This window comes from Trichoplusia ni, chromosome 5 (genome assembly GCF_003590095.1).
Source record: "Trichoplusia ni isolate ovarian cell line Hi5 chromosome 5, tn1, whole genome shotgun sequence".
NCBI classification, from domain to species: Eukaryota; Metazoa; Arthropoda; class Insecta; order Lepidoptera; family Noctuidae; genus Trichoplusia; species Trichoplusia ni.
The window spans coordinates 11,286,310-11,301,922 of record NC_039482.1 but is presented as its reverse complement, the minus strand read 5'-3'; the positions used below and the strand labels follow the sequence as shown (position 1 = coordinate 11,301,922).

At 32.4% G+C, this 15,613-nt stretch overlaps 4 protein-coding genes across 5 annotated transcripts; 3 read left to right on the top strand and 1 right to left on the bottom strand.

Moving 5' to 3' along the window:
• Nucleotides 1-5: 5 nt before the first annotated feature.
• LOC113494489 (cyclic AMP-dependent transcription factor ATF-6 alpha) lies at nucleotides 6-8,827 on the top strand. 2 transcript variants are annotated; one of them, XM_026872858.1, is made up of 13 exons: nucleotides 6-269; nucleotides 579-783; nucleotides 1,016-1,137; nucleotides 1,383-1,486; nucleotides 1,670-1,736; nucleotides 2,173-2,432; nucleotides 2,662-2,867; nucleotides 3,689-3,839; nucleotides 4,219-4,316; nucleotides 4,851-4,945; nucleotides 6,335-6,538; nucleotides 6,780-7,169; nucleotides 7,306-8,827. In XM_026872858.1, exons 1-13 carry the CDS (start codon nucleotides 227-229, stop codon nucleotides 7,716-7,718), a joined length of 2,358 nt encoding a protein of 785 aa, XP_026728659.1. In that variant the 5' UTR covers nucleotides 6-226; the 3' UTR covers nucleotides 7,719-8,827. The 2 variants fall into 2 exon arrangements, with proteins under 2 accessions (XP_026728659.1, XP_026728658.1); XM_026872857.1 differs by having other exon boundaries at nucleotides 9-269; nucleotides 1,013-1,137.
• Nucleotides 8,828-10,111: 1,284 nt separating this feature from the next.
• On the top strand, nucleotides 10,112-11,055 carry LOC113494487. The gene has a single exon (XM_026872855.1). It carries the CDS (start codon nucleotides 10,305-10,307, stop codon nucleotides 10,956-10,958), a length of 654 nt encoding a protein of 217 aa, XP_026728656.1. The 5' UTR covers nucleotides 10,112-10,304; the 3' UTR covers nucleotides 10,959-11,055.
• A 114-nt stretch (nucleotides 11,056-11,169) lies between these two features.
• On the bottom strand, nucleotides 11,170-12,092 carry LOC113494488 (39S ribosomal protein L30, mitochondrial). Its single transcript, XM_026872856.1, has 3 exons — nucleotides 11,885-12,092; nucleotides 11,684-11,807; nucleotides 11,170-11,540 (listed from the first exon to the last, which is right to left on the bottom strand). Exons 1-3 carry the CDS (start codon nucleotides 11,995-11,997, stop codon nucleotides 11,238-11,240), a joined length of 540 nt encoding a protein of 179 aa, XP_026728657.1. The 5' UTR covers nucleotides 11,998-12,092; the 3' UTR covers nucleotides 11,170-11,237.
• A 217-nt stretch (nucleotides 12,093-12,309) lies between these two features.
• On the top strand, nucleotides 12,310-15,569 carry LOC113494485. Its single transcript, XM_026872853.1, has 5 exons — nucleotides 12,310-14,051; nucleotides 14,157-14,217; nucleotides 14,301-14,431; nucleotides 14,577-14,788; nucleotides 15,081-15,569. Exons 1-5 carry the CDS (start codon nucleotides 12,508-12,510, stop codon nucleotides 15,170-15,172), a joined length of 2,040 nt encoding a protein of 679 aa, XP_026728654.1. The 5' UTR covers nucleotides 12,310-12,507; the 3' UTR covers nucleotides 15,173-15,569.
• Nucleotides 15,570-15,613: the final 44 nt, after the last annotated feature.

Sequence of the window (15,613 nt, the reverse complement as noted above, 5' to 3'; positions counted from 1 at the left end):
CTGTTTAATTTAATTTTGTTCTAGATTTACAAGAATTCATTAATTCAGGTTTTGTTTAGGTATTCAAATGCACCTGCTACATTGATTGCACAGATTATAAATAATTTATTGAGCCGTCGCCGTCGTGTTGTTGTGTATTTGTAATGTTTTATGGACGAACAGCGAAGTAAATAAGTTAAATATAATTAAATCTACATGTGCATATGGGTTCCGTAATATAGTTCCAATGGATGCAGATATTTTAATTGAGAATAAAGACTACCTATACGGTAATTTAAATTTCTCACACTTTACTCCGGCTAATTTATAACAACAATGTGCTTGCTAATTTTCTTTGAGTCATGTTATTGACCTCCCTAAGTGTTTTGTGATCGCACGTGTCCTTGATTACGCTTTCTGTTTTATGTAAACCGCGTAATTAGTTCTAAAGTAACATTTATAGTTCTCGGAAACATGTTGCGCTCTACGCGATCCGTTTTTTTATCACGTAGTAAAATCGAGCAAGTTTATATCGTATTTTATCAGTTCCGATAACAACTGTCAATTACGTTTATTAAATGCATTGCGTGTTGTTTAAGGCGAGGATTTTATTGATCAGCTGCTCTCGAATGATTACAAATGGTCGTCTCTATTGGACGCGACGGATGCATCACCGAGCGAGATCCTGGCTGATGCTGCACCGACCCTGGTGCCGCCTATATCGCCAATACTTAGCATAAAGTCAATAAAGTCATCTGCTAGCAGTAGCAATTCTGATTCTGGAAGCGAAGATGACTTTAAAAAGTAAGTAGCTTCCAAAGCTTTTAAAAAGTTTTAATCGAAGCTTTAGGTTATGTTTATACTTTCACTTTCAAAAATATAGTATGAAAAGACAAGTTCCTTTAAGAATATTGTCTCAGATAAAGAATATAATTTTTATTTTGTTTGTAAGTTATTTCTCTACATGAAAAGGAAATCATGTGTTTTCTAAATTGGTATAATTGAAAATTAAATTCCTCTCTGTTGTCTACAGCAGTTCGAGTGGCGCTTCTGTCAGACAATCTTCTCAGTCACCTTTTGATTGGTCAACAAATTTTAAGGAGGAGCCCACAAATAACCTGAATCTTGAAGATATAGAACTGTTTCTCCAGAAAACCGGTAATATTTTTTTATTGTTTTGCTTAATTATTTTTCTAACTCCCTTATTTAATAATATGAGAGTTAGAAAAATAGACATGAATAAATAATAGTTTGACACCTCTTCACACAAATGAGGTTTGATTAAAAATTAGAAAGTTTACTATGTAATTGGCTGACACCCTGGAATAACTCAGCAACATTTTATCCACAGAATGTTAGCGAGACCTAGTAATAATATATTTAATTAATTCTATTTTCAACAGCCCCTGTTCCTGTTAGTTCTCCTCCACTATACAAAACACACACAAATGGAATATCTCCAGAAAGGAATGGACCAGTTATGGCCATTGAAAATGGTGTTATTAAGGTAATTAACTGCAATGTAAGAAAAACTAATATTAAATATTATTTTCTATTAAGCCATTGATGTTCAATGAATTTGCCTTACTGGGGGATAGATAGTTATAGACTGTTTTTTTAAAGATTTCTTTTATTTCTAAATAATAGTACAAAATATTTACCATCAATTTATAGTATGTTATGATTACAGGGGATTAAAATGGAGACTGAGGACTGTGATAGTGAAATAAGCAAACCCTCTATAAAATTACAAAATGGTATGTTTTCCTAGATTAGACTAGTTTATTGATATACAAAATAATATATTAATATTGTAGAATATAATTCTATAGAAAGATTCTTTATAAAAAAAATACTATGCAAATGTATTCTTTAAAACAACATTCCATACAGAATTTTTCAAACAAAAACTACATGAATCATTTCATGAATTTCAAATAAAATGTCAACATTCATGTATACAATGACCTTGCGCTTGTAACATGGCTGTATAATAATTTTATTTCTGCACACCAAATAGCTTTTTACTATTATAATACAATGCACTTGCATGTTCCGTTACATTTATATAATTTACTTTATGATTCAATTATTAAGGTATGAATGAACTTGCTAGCTGTAGTAATTAGGTATAGTATGGAAAAACACTTAAAAATACCCAATATCGTTTTTTAAGTAACCCTTTTTTTCCAGCAAATGGTTACCAACAGAATTCTTATTTTAAAGTAGTGAATGAGAATTCAAATAACAATTTGAATGACAAAATTGTTGTGAATGGCCAGATTCAGTTGATTGTTGAACAAAAGAAGGTGCCTAGTATACTTAAGAGGAACATGAATGTAGTTACAAAACCAGCCAGTGTTGTGATACCAGCTGAGAGTAAGGGTGGGAAGATTGCTATATCTCCTCTTCCCCAAGTAAATCTTAATGGTGCCAAGGAGGTTCAAGTTAAGGTAAGAGAGTACCAAATTCACAATGTGCATACAACTTATAATATGTATTAAACACAAATAATGAGAATAAGAAACAATAAAATAAATTAAACAATTTATTAAGTGAAGTGAATCGTTTATAGGATTATCGTTTAAGTTGTGTCGCCATATGCCTAGGTTTTTCCTGATTAAATGACTCCAAATACATAGCCTTAAATGTAACTTTACACATCATTATTTCCTTATCCAGGTAACACCAACTGTAAATAGTGTAGTGATAAACCCTACTCCTGTTGCGCCCAGTCAGTGTGCAACGCAAATAGTACAAAACCATGTGATACCTCAGAGTGCAATAAAAAATGAAAGTCCAAGAAGCCCCCCCACAATGGACTTCTCGAACTTCAGTGAGGCAGAAATCAGAGCTATCAAGAAACAGCAGAGGATGATTAAAAATCGGTAAGTATTTATAATTATGAACAATTCGTTGAAAAACTGAATGCCTTTAGTCATGATAACTGGATCTTTTAAAAGACGACTGAAACTACTAATTCTACATTAATTCATGGCTCATTCTAATCACACAAATAATTTAAGTGTGTAAGTCTGTAAGTTTGCATGTTAGCTCTAATTTATTGAACAATTAGATTACTATGTATGGGTAAAACCGTGGGGCGCAGATATTTAACTATGTGTCTGTAAATAACTGTCTATTGCTAAGGCCTTTCATACACTAAGAATGCCCTGCCTATGGTGCCTATGTACGGATGACTATTATGGCATAAGTCATAGAGAGTCGTTGAGACAGTCAGCTTATCTATTTTTATTACTAACAAACTTGTAATTTGAAATTACTTTCGATTGTCTTGTAATCCACTTTTAAACTTGAGATAACAACATATCAGTGATAAAACTATTTTCAACAATTAATTTATTAATTTGGCATTTACTAGATTCTACGCAAAATAACTAAGTATTATTATCAAGCTAATTTAATGTTTGTTGTTGTTAATGACAATGAATAATAATATTTGACCTTCATCTATTTTATCTTTGTCCATTGGCATATAATATAGTTTTCCTTTCCAAACTTGTTTTGTTGGTACCTGTTACAACAATTTTGTGAACCTCGAAATAATTTGTCTGGATTGTTAGGTTCAACGTCATATCAAACCAAGCAAAAGTGGCCGAATATTTTGAAAAATAAATGAGGAGAATATATAGGATGTGTACCTTATAGCTTCGCCGACAATAGCTTAAATATAACGTCTATTTACCAGGGAGTCGGCATGTCAGTCTCGACAAAAGAAGAAAGAATATGTCTCGGCGCTAGAGCAACAACTATTCGAAGCCCAGCAAGAGATCGCGAGGTTGCGACTAGAAAATAAACTGTTAAAGGATAAGTTAGAAATGGGTGGGAAGAAACGGAAGGTAATCAATCTTAAAGTCATATTGTGTAATACTCCTTTTCTATCATTTGTAGCTGTTTTTAAAGGAAATGTGAATTTAAATCGTCCTCTAAAATAAAATTGAATACATAGATGTTATATATAGGGTTCAGGTTGCGTAGGCAACATATATAATTATCATAATATGTCGATTCTAAACAAGTATTTCCTTGAGACAACAAAACTGCATTAGCGAACTATATTTTTGTACGATGCTACGATTGCAATCAGATCTATACAAGCTGATAGAGCTATAATGGCTTTACTACGTTAAGTTGACAATGCAATCTGACCTTGTACGAGTTTGCTGCCAATTAAGTCATTATTAATAAGGTAAATACAGGTGTTTTTTGTTTGTACAGATGCCGAGGCTCGACGCCTCGCTGTTGATACCCAAGAAGAACATCGCCGTTATATTTGCTATGGTCTTCATGGTTTCTCTCAACTGGAATGTTTTAGGGTAAGTCCCATATATCGGTTTCTTCATAACCCAATGCTAGGAAAATATGAATAAGATTTTTATGCTATGCTTCATAAAATCAACGTGGTTGTAATATAATAACAGTAATTTGAAATATTGATAAAGTCAAACCATTAGTTACTAAACGTTGCCACGATTTTATGACTCGCTAACTCATAAAAAATACCTTAGCCTTGTTAATTGCACTACTCAGTACTAATCCATTTGTGTGAAGTGTTTTTCCGTAACAGAAAGAACTCGAATTTGTAAAACATTGCGAGTACCAAAGCGACATGAGTTTGCGATTAATCGATTCGCAACGACCAAACCAGCTTGTTTTCTTGCCAAATTAAATACGCGACTTTAACAAACACAACATTAATTAACTACTTGCCTTAACGAGTTACATAACATTTAAGTACAATATTATGTCGACCTTATTTTGACGTGTTAAAGTTCATTTTTGCACTAAATATTCTTTATACATCGTGTTATGTTTTTGCTTTGTAAATAACGTTTGATTTTGCATTGAAGGTGGAACGCAAAGCCTTTTGTCGGGCCCTCTACTGATCACAGGAGTACGAGACATCTGTTGTGGGCTGACGAAAATGCTGTAGATATGGCTAATGGTGTGTATGAACTAGATTTCTTTTCTTTACTAAACGAATTTCTGCGATCTACAAAGTTTGTGAACTACACCCTATGCAGTCAGAATAATATTTCCCCTTTATAAACTAAACTATACTTTTGAGCATCACATAAAAGCATTACTGTCATAATAATATTGGTACGGTCACCAAAATTAGTCGAAAAAAAGATTTTTCGACTTTTTGTTGTGAAGATCAATAAAGTTTATTTCTATGTGCATAGCATAGATGATTGTCCCATGCTATGCTATGCATGCATATATTCATCATATTTTCTTTCTGACTATATCTGTTAACCCTATTGCGAGTTATTTGTAGTTTGGTTTCGCTTTCCTAATTGTTTGTCAATTTAATACTCATTATCCGTTAGCGGATGAGTTGGATAGGAAGTTTAGTAAATTGTTGTTGAGTCATTAAAAATCGATTGACCTTTGTTTTCGTTTTTGTTTGTAAACAATTTGTTAGGTAAATGTTAACATACAATGTTAATGTAAGATGTAACGTTAATGTAAATGTTAGTATACACTATAAATATAAAGAAATAACAAACATCAATGTGTCATTGGTTTAATAAAATAAGCAGATACTTCAAATTAATAAGACCCGCATTCAACGCGGACTTTTGTCGTCACGCTCCTGTTCGTATTATAGAAAGTTTCACTTTATTATAATCCTACCTGACATAAAACAAACGTTAGTCTGTCTATAAAACCTGTTTCCTTAACCTATGGCAATTTGTAGCTATAATCTCAAAATAGACGGATAATATCGATTTATTTAATTTAAATTATGTAACCACAACGAGTATTCCGTTGGTGTCTGTTTAACACAAACAGGTTTTGGATAAGACATACAACGAAGGTACTTAATATTCAACTGTAAACTGATGCTAATACGTTATTTAATATGTTAAATGCATCTCCTTTGTCCTCCGTTGTCTAGACCGATTTAATGACCAGTCGCAAGATTTAAATTATGTTAAATTTGGACTTAATGACGTCAGATGATCTTTGTGCCATTAGAATAGACTCTGCATAACAGTTAAAAGTAATTATTGGCGCAGTGAAATATATTTTATTCTTTTTATTATTTGTAATTAAGGAAACGGCGACACATATGATTATTATACAAACACATGACCAGGGCCCCAATTTATTCCGCTATTTACAATTGCCGATGAATTAATGGAAATTTGATTAAATTGGAAACCATTCGTTTTTTTTTCTGTATTGACAGTGAGTGCCACTTACGGAATTTTGGCCCTGATTGCCTAAACAATTTCGCTATTCCGCCAATAGACGCAATAGTTAAACAAAATCAACTCGTAAAATTAATATTTTGAATACTCACAGCCTAAATTATTTTTTACAGATGACATTAGCAATGGTACTTACGTGTCGGATTGTCAGAACGTCACATTAAAAGCCAGTGATTTCCTGGACATCAACCAGACGGAGAGCATACGGATAGCGGGAGAGCTGAACCGCTGGATCGGAGGCAGCAAGACGCTAAACTGGACGTACGATGTGCCGCGGAAGAAACGACAAGCTTATCTTACTGAAGACAAGATTAATGGTAAATACTTGTTTTTAGCCGTGTCTTGTAAGTGACGTGGGAAGTACGAAGTTCTTTTTATTTAAGTTGTCTTAAATCTCAGATAATAATAGAGCAACAGTTTAAGTTTTAAGACATCTTTTTGCCGTGAAGAATAATTTTCTCGTTCATTCAAAATTACCTTTTTACTGCCAAACTGCCTTTTTTGAAGGCTGTAATAATAATAAACTCCATCGCATTATCTCTTTTTTTTATTTTGCAGGTGGTTTGTTAGAGACCTACAGATTACTCAACAAACTGAATTTAGACAGCAATCTTGTCGACTTTCCTAGTGTCAGGAGTCAAGCGAAATCCGTTAAAGACAAATCGAGATTACGTCGTCTACGGCGGAATAAGGATATCGACTTCCCCGAGAGTGCAGTTATCGATTACGAGACCTTATACCGCAAGCCTATGAGGAAGACAGTGAATGATTTCAATATGGACGACATGAGTGAATGGAATGCTTTGCTGCAAGCGTTGCATAGGAGGGATGATACCTTCTATGTACTCGGCTTCGGCAAAGGAGAGCACTTGCTTCTACCCGCTGTGTCGCACAACATTACCAGACCTCCCAAAATGGCTCTTATTTTACCTGCAAAAACTAGTAACGGTAAGTGATACCCGAATTGTAGCCTGGAAAACGGCCTACATGAAACTTTTGATTTTGATCTATTAACGATATATCTTGTCTACTAAACATCTCTTTATGACCATTATGTGTGCTAATCAGTAAATGTTAATTTCAGATTCCTTAATGAATGGTCATGTTACGCTAATGCAGATTGATTGTTCAGTAGTTAATACAACTCTAGTCAAGTTAAAATCAGATGCTCTGCCTGAGAGCTTAAGGAAACAAACAGCGAACGGAGCTACACCAACTGAACACGACAATAAGCAAGAAAACACAACTAGATATTATAATATTAAAAATAAAAACAACATAGATACTAATATGTTAAAAAATTCTAGTAATATATCGAATTATTCTAAAAAACAAAATGTACCTCGTAAAGAAGATTTGGGCAGAGAGGATTTATTTGCTCACTATTTATTTTCGAAACAAGAAAATTCGAAACTCAATGAAGTAAAAAGGCCAAATAGAAAAAGCAATACAAATAGCACAAGAATGGAGAAACAGATTCACAAAGACAGTATTTAGGTAAAACCGAAAAATGGTTACGATAATATCACTCCTGTCTGGTTACACAAAAAGAACACCCCTCGATAAGTGAACAAAAAAACTAATAAGGTACTTAGAGTATACTTTTGCAAATCATAAACCATGACCTATAATAGCAACCATTATAAAAACAATACTTGAATAACCATTAAGTCTAAACATTAATTAATAAGGATCGAACCTTGTAGAGTTATTATGATGAGGAATCTATTTATATTGAGTATTTAATTTAAATAAGAAATATTATTTTGTATATACATAGTTACACTTTATTTTTTGTCTTATTCGAGCCAAGCTAATTGAATGCCCCCATATTTTTATGGGAAAATAAGGGATAACTACTAGGTATTAAATCATAAATGTGAAAATCTTTTTTATCCATAAAAAATATTAGACACGTGTTTTGCCTTAATCTGAACAATGTTACAATGTAGGAGAAGAACTTGTGACTTAACGACTAAGCAATATACGAGTGAGGACACGCGTAATTTCTTCAAGTCACTGTAATTTGGTCAATTTAAGTTTGCAGGACAAATAAAATATACGTATCTAATATTTTTCATTAAACTACCTAGTGGACATTGCAAACAAAATTGTTGACATCTCTATTAACTGTTAAGTTTGGCATAAATTGCCAATAGCAGGCTCTATTTCAAATACTATACTGACTGGTAGGAATCATAATCATTACCAAGCATAGTTAAAATGTTGTGTTTTTCTGCGTAAGTAAAATTAATTTTACTAAAGATCTCGGTATCATAAGGTGTGAAAACATTGCTTAGAAGGTTAAAAATAATTTACCTGATCATGTTACAGTCTCATTGTAAATAGTCATACATAGAATAATTATTGACAAGCCTACTTAAATATATTATAAGCCTAATGGCTGTGTGTGTAGTATAAAAAAGGTTTGTATGCAATATTTAAACCCTCGAAATGTTTGTACCTATATCAAAAATATTTTATATTTCTTTTCAATTCTCGCATATTTTAATATTTAAGTTGTTCTTATTGTGAGTGGATGCATAACTTATAAAAATAATTCGGTTGTTACAATGGACCTTACTTAGCATCATGTTAAAAAAAAAGATTATCTATGCTCAACAAAAACAAATAGAATCTGAATGTTGTAAAGATTATTTGTAAAAAAAAAATGCGTCCTTTATCTATAATGATTTATTTTTAGTACCGGTAATGAAATTAAAAAGAATTATTATATTGGATTGTGGTTACCGAGTTATAAATATCAATAATTAATTTTATTATTTAACTTATAGTTGTCTAGACACTTATACTTATCACAAAAATACATTAGTATCATTGTTACTTGTTGTTTATGTAAATGTTTATTTCACGGGATTTTATTTTTCTCATATTTTAGGTTTGAAATTCACATTATAATAAAATTAACTTCAATATATGATTATTGTTTTATATTCCGTGAAATCAAATAAATGAGTTAATATATTACTAAAATTTATTTTTCTTTTTATTTTATTTCCTGAAACTTTTTTAATCACAAAAAGGGAGATGGTAAAAAATTGAATGTCTGTTTTTAATTATATATGCATTGATATTCCAATAGAACTAGAACAAGAACTCAATTTACGGCGCCAACTGACAAAAAATATTTTCATTTTTGGTAAAGTATTAAATGTTTACCATTAAATATAAATGTTTTTCGCTGTAATAGTTATTGAGTTCATAAATAACCTATAGTTAACTAAATTTCATATAAACCTGATTTATGCATTTTGTTATAAATGATTAGTAAAAAAATAGGAATGCTTCCTTGATTTATTGTAAGTAGTAAATAACAAAGCGATGCATCCTTATCATAGCATACTCTTTATAATAATATGTGGAAAATGCTGTGGTTATTACATTGATTTATATTCTTTAACATCACTGAATAAGTTTCTAAATAATGTAATATCGTTTGTTTTCCTAAATAAAGAAAAATAAAATGAATACATTAAAAAATCTAAATACCACGTTTTTAAACGCACTCCATTCGAATGTTATCTAAATCGGTTTAGCCGTTTTTACAGTTGTAAATTGCATTGTCATCGTGTCTGAAGCTACCCTGAATATTGCCTCTAAAAGGAGTTTTCAAAATCCAACCGGAACGACAAACAAACACAAGAAAGTGAGTGTAAGATATAAAAACGTGGGAAAAAGTAAAGACCACCCGTATCGTCCGTCCTGTATTAAATATCCTACCTAGTAGTGGGACGACATATTGATTCTGACTCACATGCATTCCATTGATGATTGAAAAGTCTTGATTCTACAAGTAAAAGAGCAAATCTTAATTAAAAAGGTAATGTGATTTGAATAGTTTTGGTTTCCGAACTGAGGATGAACTGTCTTGTCAAAGTCAAACAACTGTCAACTGTAAACAAAACGATCAGCTGTGCTGTTTCGAAAGATAACCTTAAAAATAACCAAATCAAAATAAATATTTTAAATTATTTAATTCTGAAATAAAACAAAGGAACATAAATGTGTGAATAATACACCGACTGCTGAAATTGGTAACAAGTCTATTCAAGTAGAACAAACATGAATTGTTTACGGTTAGTGCAACTAGCAGGAAGACAGCATATCAGAACATTTGAGATAATATCCTCAAGATGTATCACAAACCACCCGATCCGATTCATGGAAACTGAGAAATTGTGGAGAGATAGAGACAACGTATCAAGACGATGGCAGTTGATTTATAAAGCACCAATGGACACAGCTCTCAAATTCGCCACTACATACTTGACCATATCCACTAGTATTATAAGTGTCGGTACACTGTACTATTCGGCATTTGTATTCGATATAGATGACATGTACAACCCTGTAGTGATTGGGGATGATATAGTGATTGCTAACAGTCCTGTTGAATGTTTCGTATACCTCGCGTCATTCATTGCCTTACATGTTGCGATAAAAGTATTGCTATCCAAATACGTAATCAGGCTGTACCAAGATGGTGATGAGTATTTAGCCATTTTCAGGGGCAACTTTTTCAATTCAATTAATAAACACAAATTCTTCTTGAATGATTTTAAAAAATTAAAGCCTACATTAGTTGTGTCTTGGGGTGATGCCAGGTTTGATCTTGGTAATAAGCATGGTATTATACTAGAAAACTATTTCAAGACTCCTGAACATTTCAACTATTTGTTGAACAAGAAGCGAACTGACAGACCTGACACTGAATGAATAATTATGGCTGACATACATTACATTTTATATGTTTTATTTATAGTTTAGTTCTTACATTGTAAGATATTGTTGATTAAATGCTTTAAGATGGAAAGTGTTTTGGATTGATCCCCACTCAACCAAATTCATGTTACTTTACCTAACATTTTTAATTGCATTACCATGAATCTGCATTTAAATGTCAGTTCATCAAATAAAAACTTATGAATATATTAACAATACAACTTTAATACAATAAGACAAAAACTATTTCTAATCTACACAATGTACAGTATATTAAAATCCTCCACGGAAAGGACTTTCCCATTTTAGCCTAGAATCTCTTTTCAGTGTGTCATTATCCATATTCTTTCTATCACTCTCAAATTGCTCCAGGGCTTTAACCTGTTCAGGATTTGGTTCCAGTTTCTTGATCACCAAACATTGGCCATTTTCCTTCATAACTGTGTAGTTTATATCATCTTTGGTAGGTTCTCCATAGGGAAACGTGATTGGTGTCACTTTTATTAAATGCTTTACTTTCCAAAGTTTAGAATTTATTTCTGGTATGTTTTTTACTACTGCTACTGGAGAGTCACTCTGAAACCAAATAGATGATTTGTAGGCAGTGAAACACTAATAATTAAAAACATCATAGTACCTACATAATTAGTTATTGGTATACTAGTGTGAAAAGTGACAGAGGGTCAATAAATTTCAAGTCAAGCGAAATTTTGGCTTACATCTAAAATATGTAGTTCTCGTAATATATCTTTTTGCCAGTAGGGAAAACCTTTGGCAGGTTTTATGCGTTCAACTCTGAAAAGTTTTGAAGGCGTATATTCCGGATCTTTGTGGTCAGGAAATCTGAAACGTTTAAAAATGAGATAAATAAATAGAGTAAAATGAATACACATGTAATATTGATATAATAAAAGTTGTACCTTGGATAGTAGGTGATACCACCAGGGTACCGAATTCCGCCCGGAGCTTTGTAGCCTTTCGATCGAGTAATCGATACTATAGGGCTGAACACCTTAAGCAACTGCCCATTCATTTTATTTTAGATTATTTTTACCTTTTTGGCTAAAGTATGATTTCTAACCTCAATATAAACAAATGTTAACAAACGTCTTAGCCAGATATGAAGTTTAACAACAGTGTTGCCAAATTTAAAATTGCTACTCTTGGTATTGAGTTGTAATGACTTACTTAAACAATTCTTAATTATACAATTTATCCTGTAACAATATTTAAATATACAAATAGTATAATTTAAAGTTAATTGCTATTGTTTTCAGTACATAACAAATAAGACAAATGCTACACTGCAATTACGTTTCGTTTTCTTTAAAATGTCGTCAGAATATGTCAGTGTCAAAATAAAGCCGCACGAGAGTCGAGTATTTTTGAAAGTTTGCGTTTGTTGTGAAGTTTAGTTATTTTACTCTATTATTTGAATATTTTAAATTTATATTTAAATTTTGTAGGAAGTGCTGTGATTACTTGTTATAATTTACTAACTATTTTATGGTTTGTGACAAAATCCGTGCTTGTTACGAACTTAATGAAGAAGGTTCGGTTTGAGTCTCCCGACAAACGATTCAAACTTCTCAAAATGAATGAGCGCGAGTGCCATTCCCCTCGTCCACTTGTTGAAAGGCAAATGAACGCAAATGTACCTGACTTTTATAGCTACCCTAAGGTATTGCCTTTTAGTAATGATCCAGTGCAATTGTTTGAGTGCAGCAACAGCTCTCCGTATCCAATAGTGAACAAAACAAACTTGCCGGTAAAACCCGACGAACCGAACTGGTCACCGTCTAATGACTTAGAATTAAGTATGCTTGATGCTTCTTATCATGAACCTCGTAGACCTACATTTTGTAGGTCAATTCTTAAACCAACAGCTTTGGATGGAAATGTTATTCAAGGACAATTAAAACCTATTTTTCATACAAGTCCTCAAAATTTACCATCTGCTGAAAAAACAGTAAAACCTCCAAACATACTTATCAAGGACAATGACTTCTTTATCAGAAGAGATAACTTGGATAAGTTTAACTTGAATATTGAACCAGTTCAGAAGCAATTGACTAAGCTAAGTTTGGACAAGGAAAACAATCCCTTGGCAAAGAAAGCAGAGATAATGCAAATGGCTGCTGTAAACTCCTTTGAACGCCTGCAATCACACCCTGTTACTCCTGCCATGAGTAATAACTGTAATTGTCATCACTGCATCAGAAATATATACTCACCAAATATGTTAATGAACAGGGACCATGCGCCACAAATAAATGGTCATATACCTAGGTGTCTCCCTAACTTTATACCTCCAAAATCATCCATTCAGACTCAGTGTCCATGTAGCATACCTCAAGGGCACCAATGTTCTTGTTGCAACACGGTACCTGCTCAACAGTTTCAGTGCAACACTTGTAATGAGAGCAAACCTGCCAGTCCACAATTAAATGCAGTAGATAAAAAGACTTGGGCCATAGAAAAATATGAACAAAGCAAGAAGTCAGACTCCTTGGAGGTTGAAAAACAGTCTAATGTTACCAAAGAGAAGCGAGAACCAACTGTGTCTGACCTGTTTAAGATTATTAAACTTCAAAATGAACAGCTACAGTTGCTTCAGGAGAAAGTCGATAAATTCATTTCAGCAAGCCAACAGAATAATGCTGCTCCTGTACAGAATCACACCACAGAACATGTCGCCATAGAAACAGTTGGCAATGAGCAGCACAAGATATCCATAGGAGTCATGACCAGCTTTGAAATGGTCAGAACTTCAACAGTAATTAATAAAGAAGTTCTTAAGACAAATGATAATGCTCATATACAATGTAACAGGTCCCAAATAAGTATTAAAGAGATTCGATCCAAATCACAGTCTCCTAATCCCAACTTCTTGGATGGAATTACACCTAAACACACACAGCAAACAGAATGTAATAATAAACCTGTAGCCAATGTGACTCAGGGTGGTATGAATGAAGAGAAAACATTAAATGAATTAAGTTTGTACAATGTACAAGTAGACAACGCTACTACACCACTCATGTCTCCTGAACAGAGTTTATATTTAGATGTTAGGGATTACAGCGAGTAAGTATTTATACATTACTCTTTGATCATTTAGTTTTGATAAAATTATAATTTAAAAAAATCTTAATCATTTTATGTTCTTGAACTTATTTAATTTATTTTCAGCTCAGACACTGGCAGCGATGACCAATCTAATGTAGGGTGGACCTATTACAATAAAGTTATGGTAATAATTAATATCATCTTATATTGAATTTAGTCCCCACAATTTATTGTTTTTAATGCTTATACTTTCTCCTTTGTTAACAGACTCATGTGAATGGCATGTTACAAGATTCAGACATGCCATCATCAGCCAGTGCTTTATATAGAAATACTCGACACCATATGCAGACATTACAAATGCAGATTGACAAAACTAATGTCAGTGTTACCAAAAGGTAATTATTATTCTATCTTCTATTATTTACGTTTTGCTTTAGGGTGTTATAAAAGTCGTAATTCATTTTTTTAACCATTTTTCCATAACTATAAATTCTTTAATCTCATAATCATGCTATGTATTCTATTGATTCATTATTTCAGGGTAAAATTCGGTGATGATCCTCTCGGTCTACAACAGCCACACATCTATACCTCTACTGATACCAGTTTGAAAATGAACCAACTGGCAGCCAAATATTTGAAGAATGGAGCTCCTGTAGCTGCACCTCAAAGAGTTACTAAGCCCACTACTACACCTATTGACATGTCTTTTGCTACCAAAAATTATATGGAGAGACACAAATTATTGCAAGGTTTGTTTGAATTACTTGTTATTTTTTCAGATACTAGTTACCATTTTGTCTTTCCCTGCATGTTTCAATTCCTATTCCTTTTACTTCTGAACTTATCCTTGATCTAGCTCCCTTCTGTTTTCGTCTCTACACAAATTCAATCACAATGAATGTGTAATGTTTTGTTTCTGCGAATGTAAGACGTGTATCCAGATAACTCGGGATTTAGTTGGCCTAATATAAGCATTTTTAATAATATTCATGAACTACAATACATATTATAAACTAATAGTGTAATGTTTTTGAATTTCAGGGGTACCGCCAAAGTCTACGTCGCCGACACCAGGTGAGATGCCAAGGTTTCTAGATATCACAGCATTGAAACAACAACCCAAGTTTCTATAACTTTAGTTATTTATATTGTAAGTATATATTCTTACACTACTTTAGACTTTAGACTTAAACTTGTATTGTTATATTAACATATACTGGTAGTTTATTATTTCTATTAGTTAAGATTTCCTTTTAGGTGACTTACTTAACTTATATGTTAGGTGAATTTGAACATTTAAATAAAACGCGTTAAGATCTGAACAGACATTTATTTTAAACCTCAGAGAAAATAACAGAGTAAAATCCTACACTTTATAAGTAGGTATATTTTTGTTACCGGAACAGTTGTTTGTTAACTATATTACACTTATATTTGTTCAGTATTTTGGGTTTATTATGAATTATTATAGTAATGTACATCAATTTTGTCTACGTGTATTATATAAACAATAAATTTAATTTCATATAATGTGCTAGTTTTAATCTTGTTTCAATCAATATCACATTTTGATG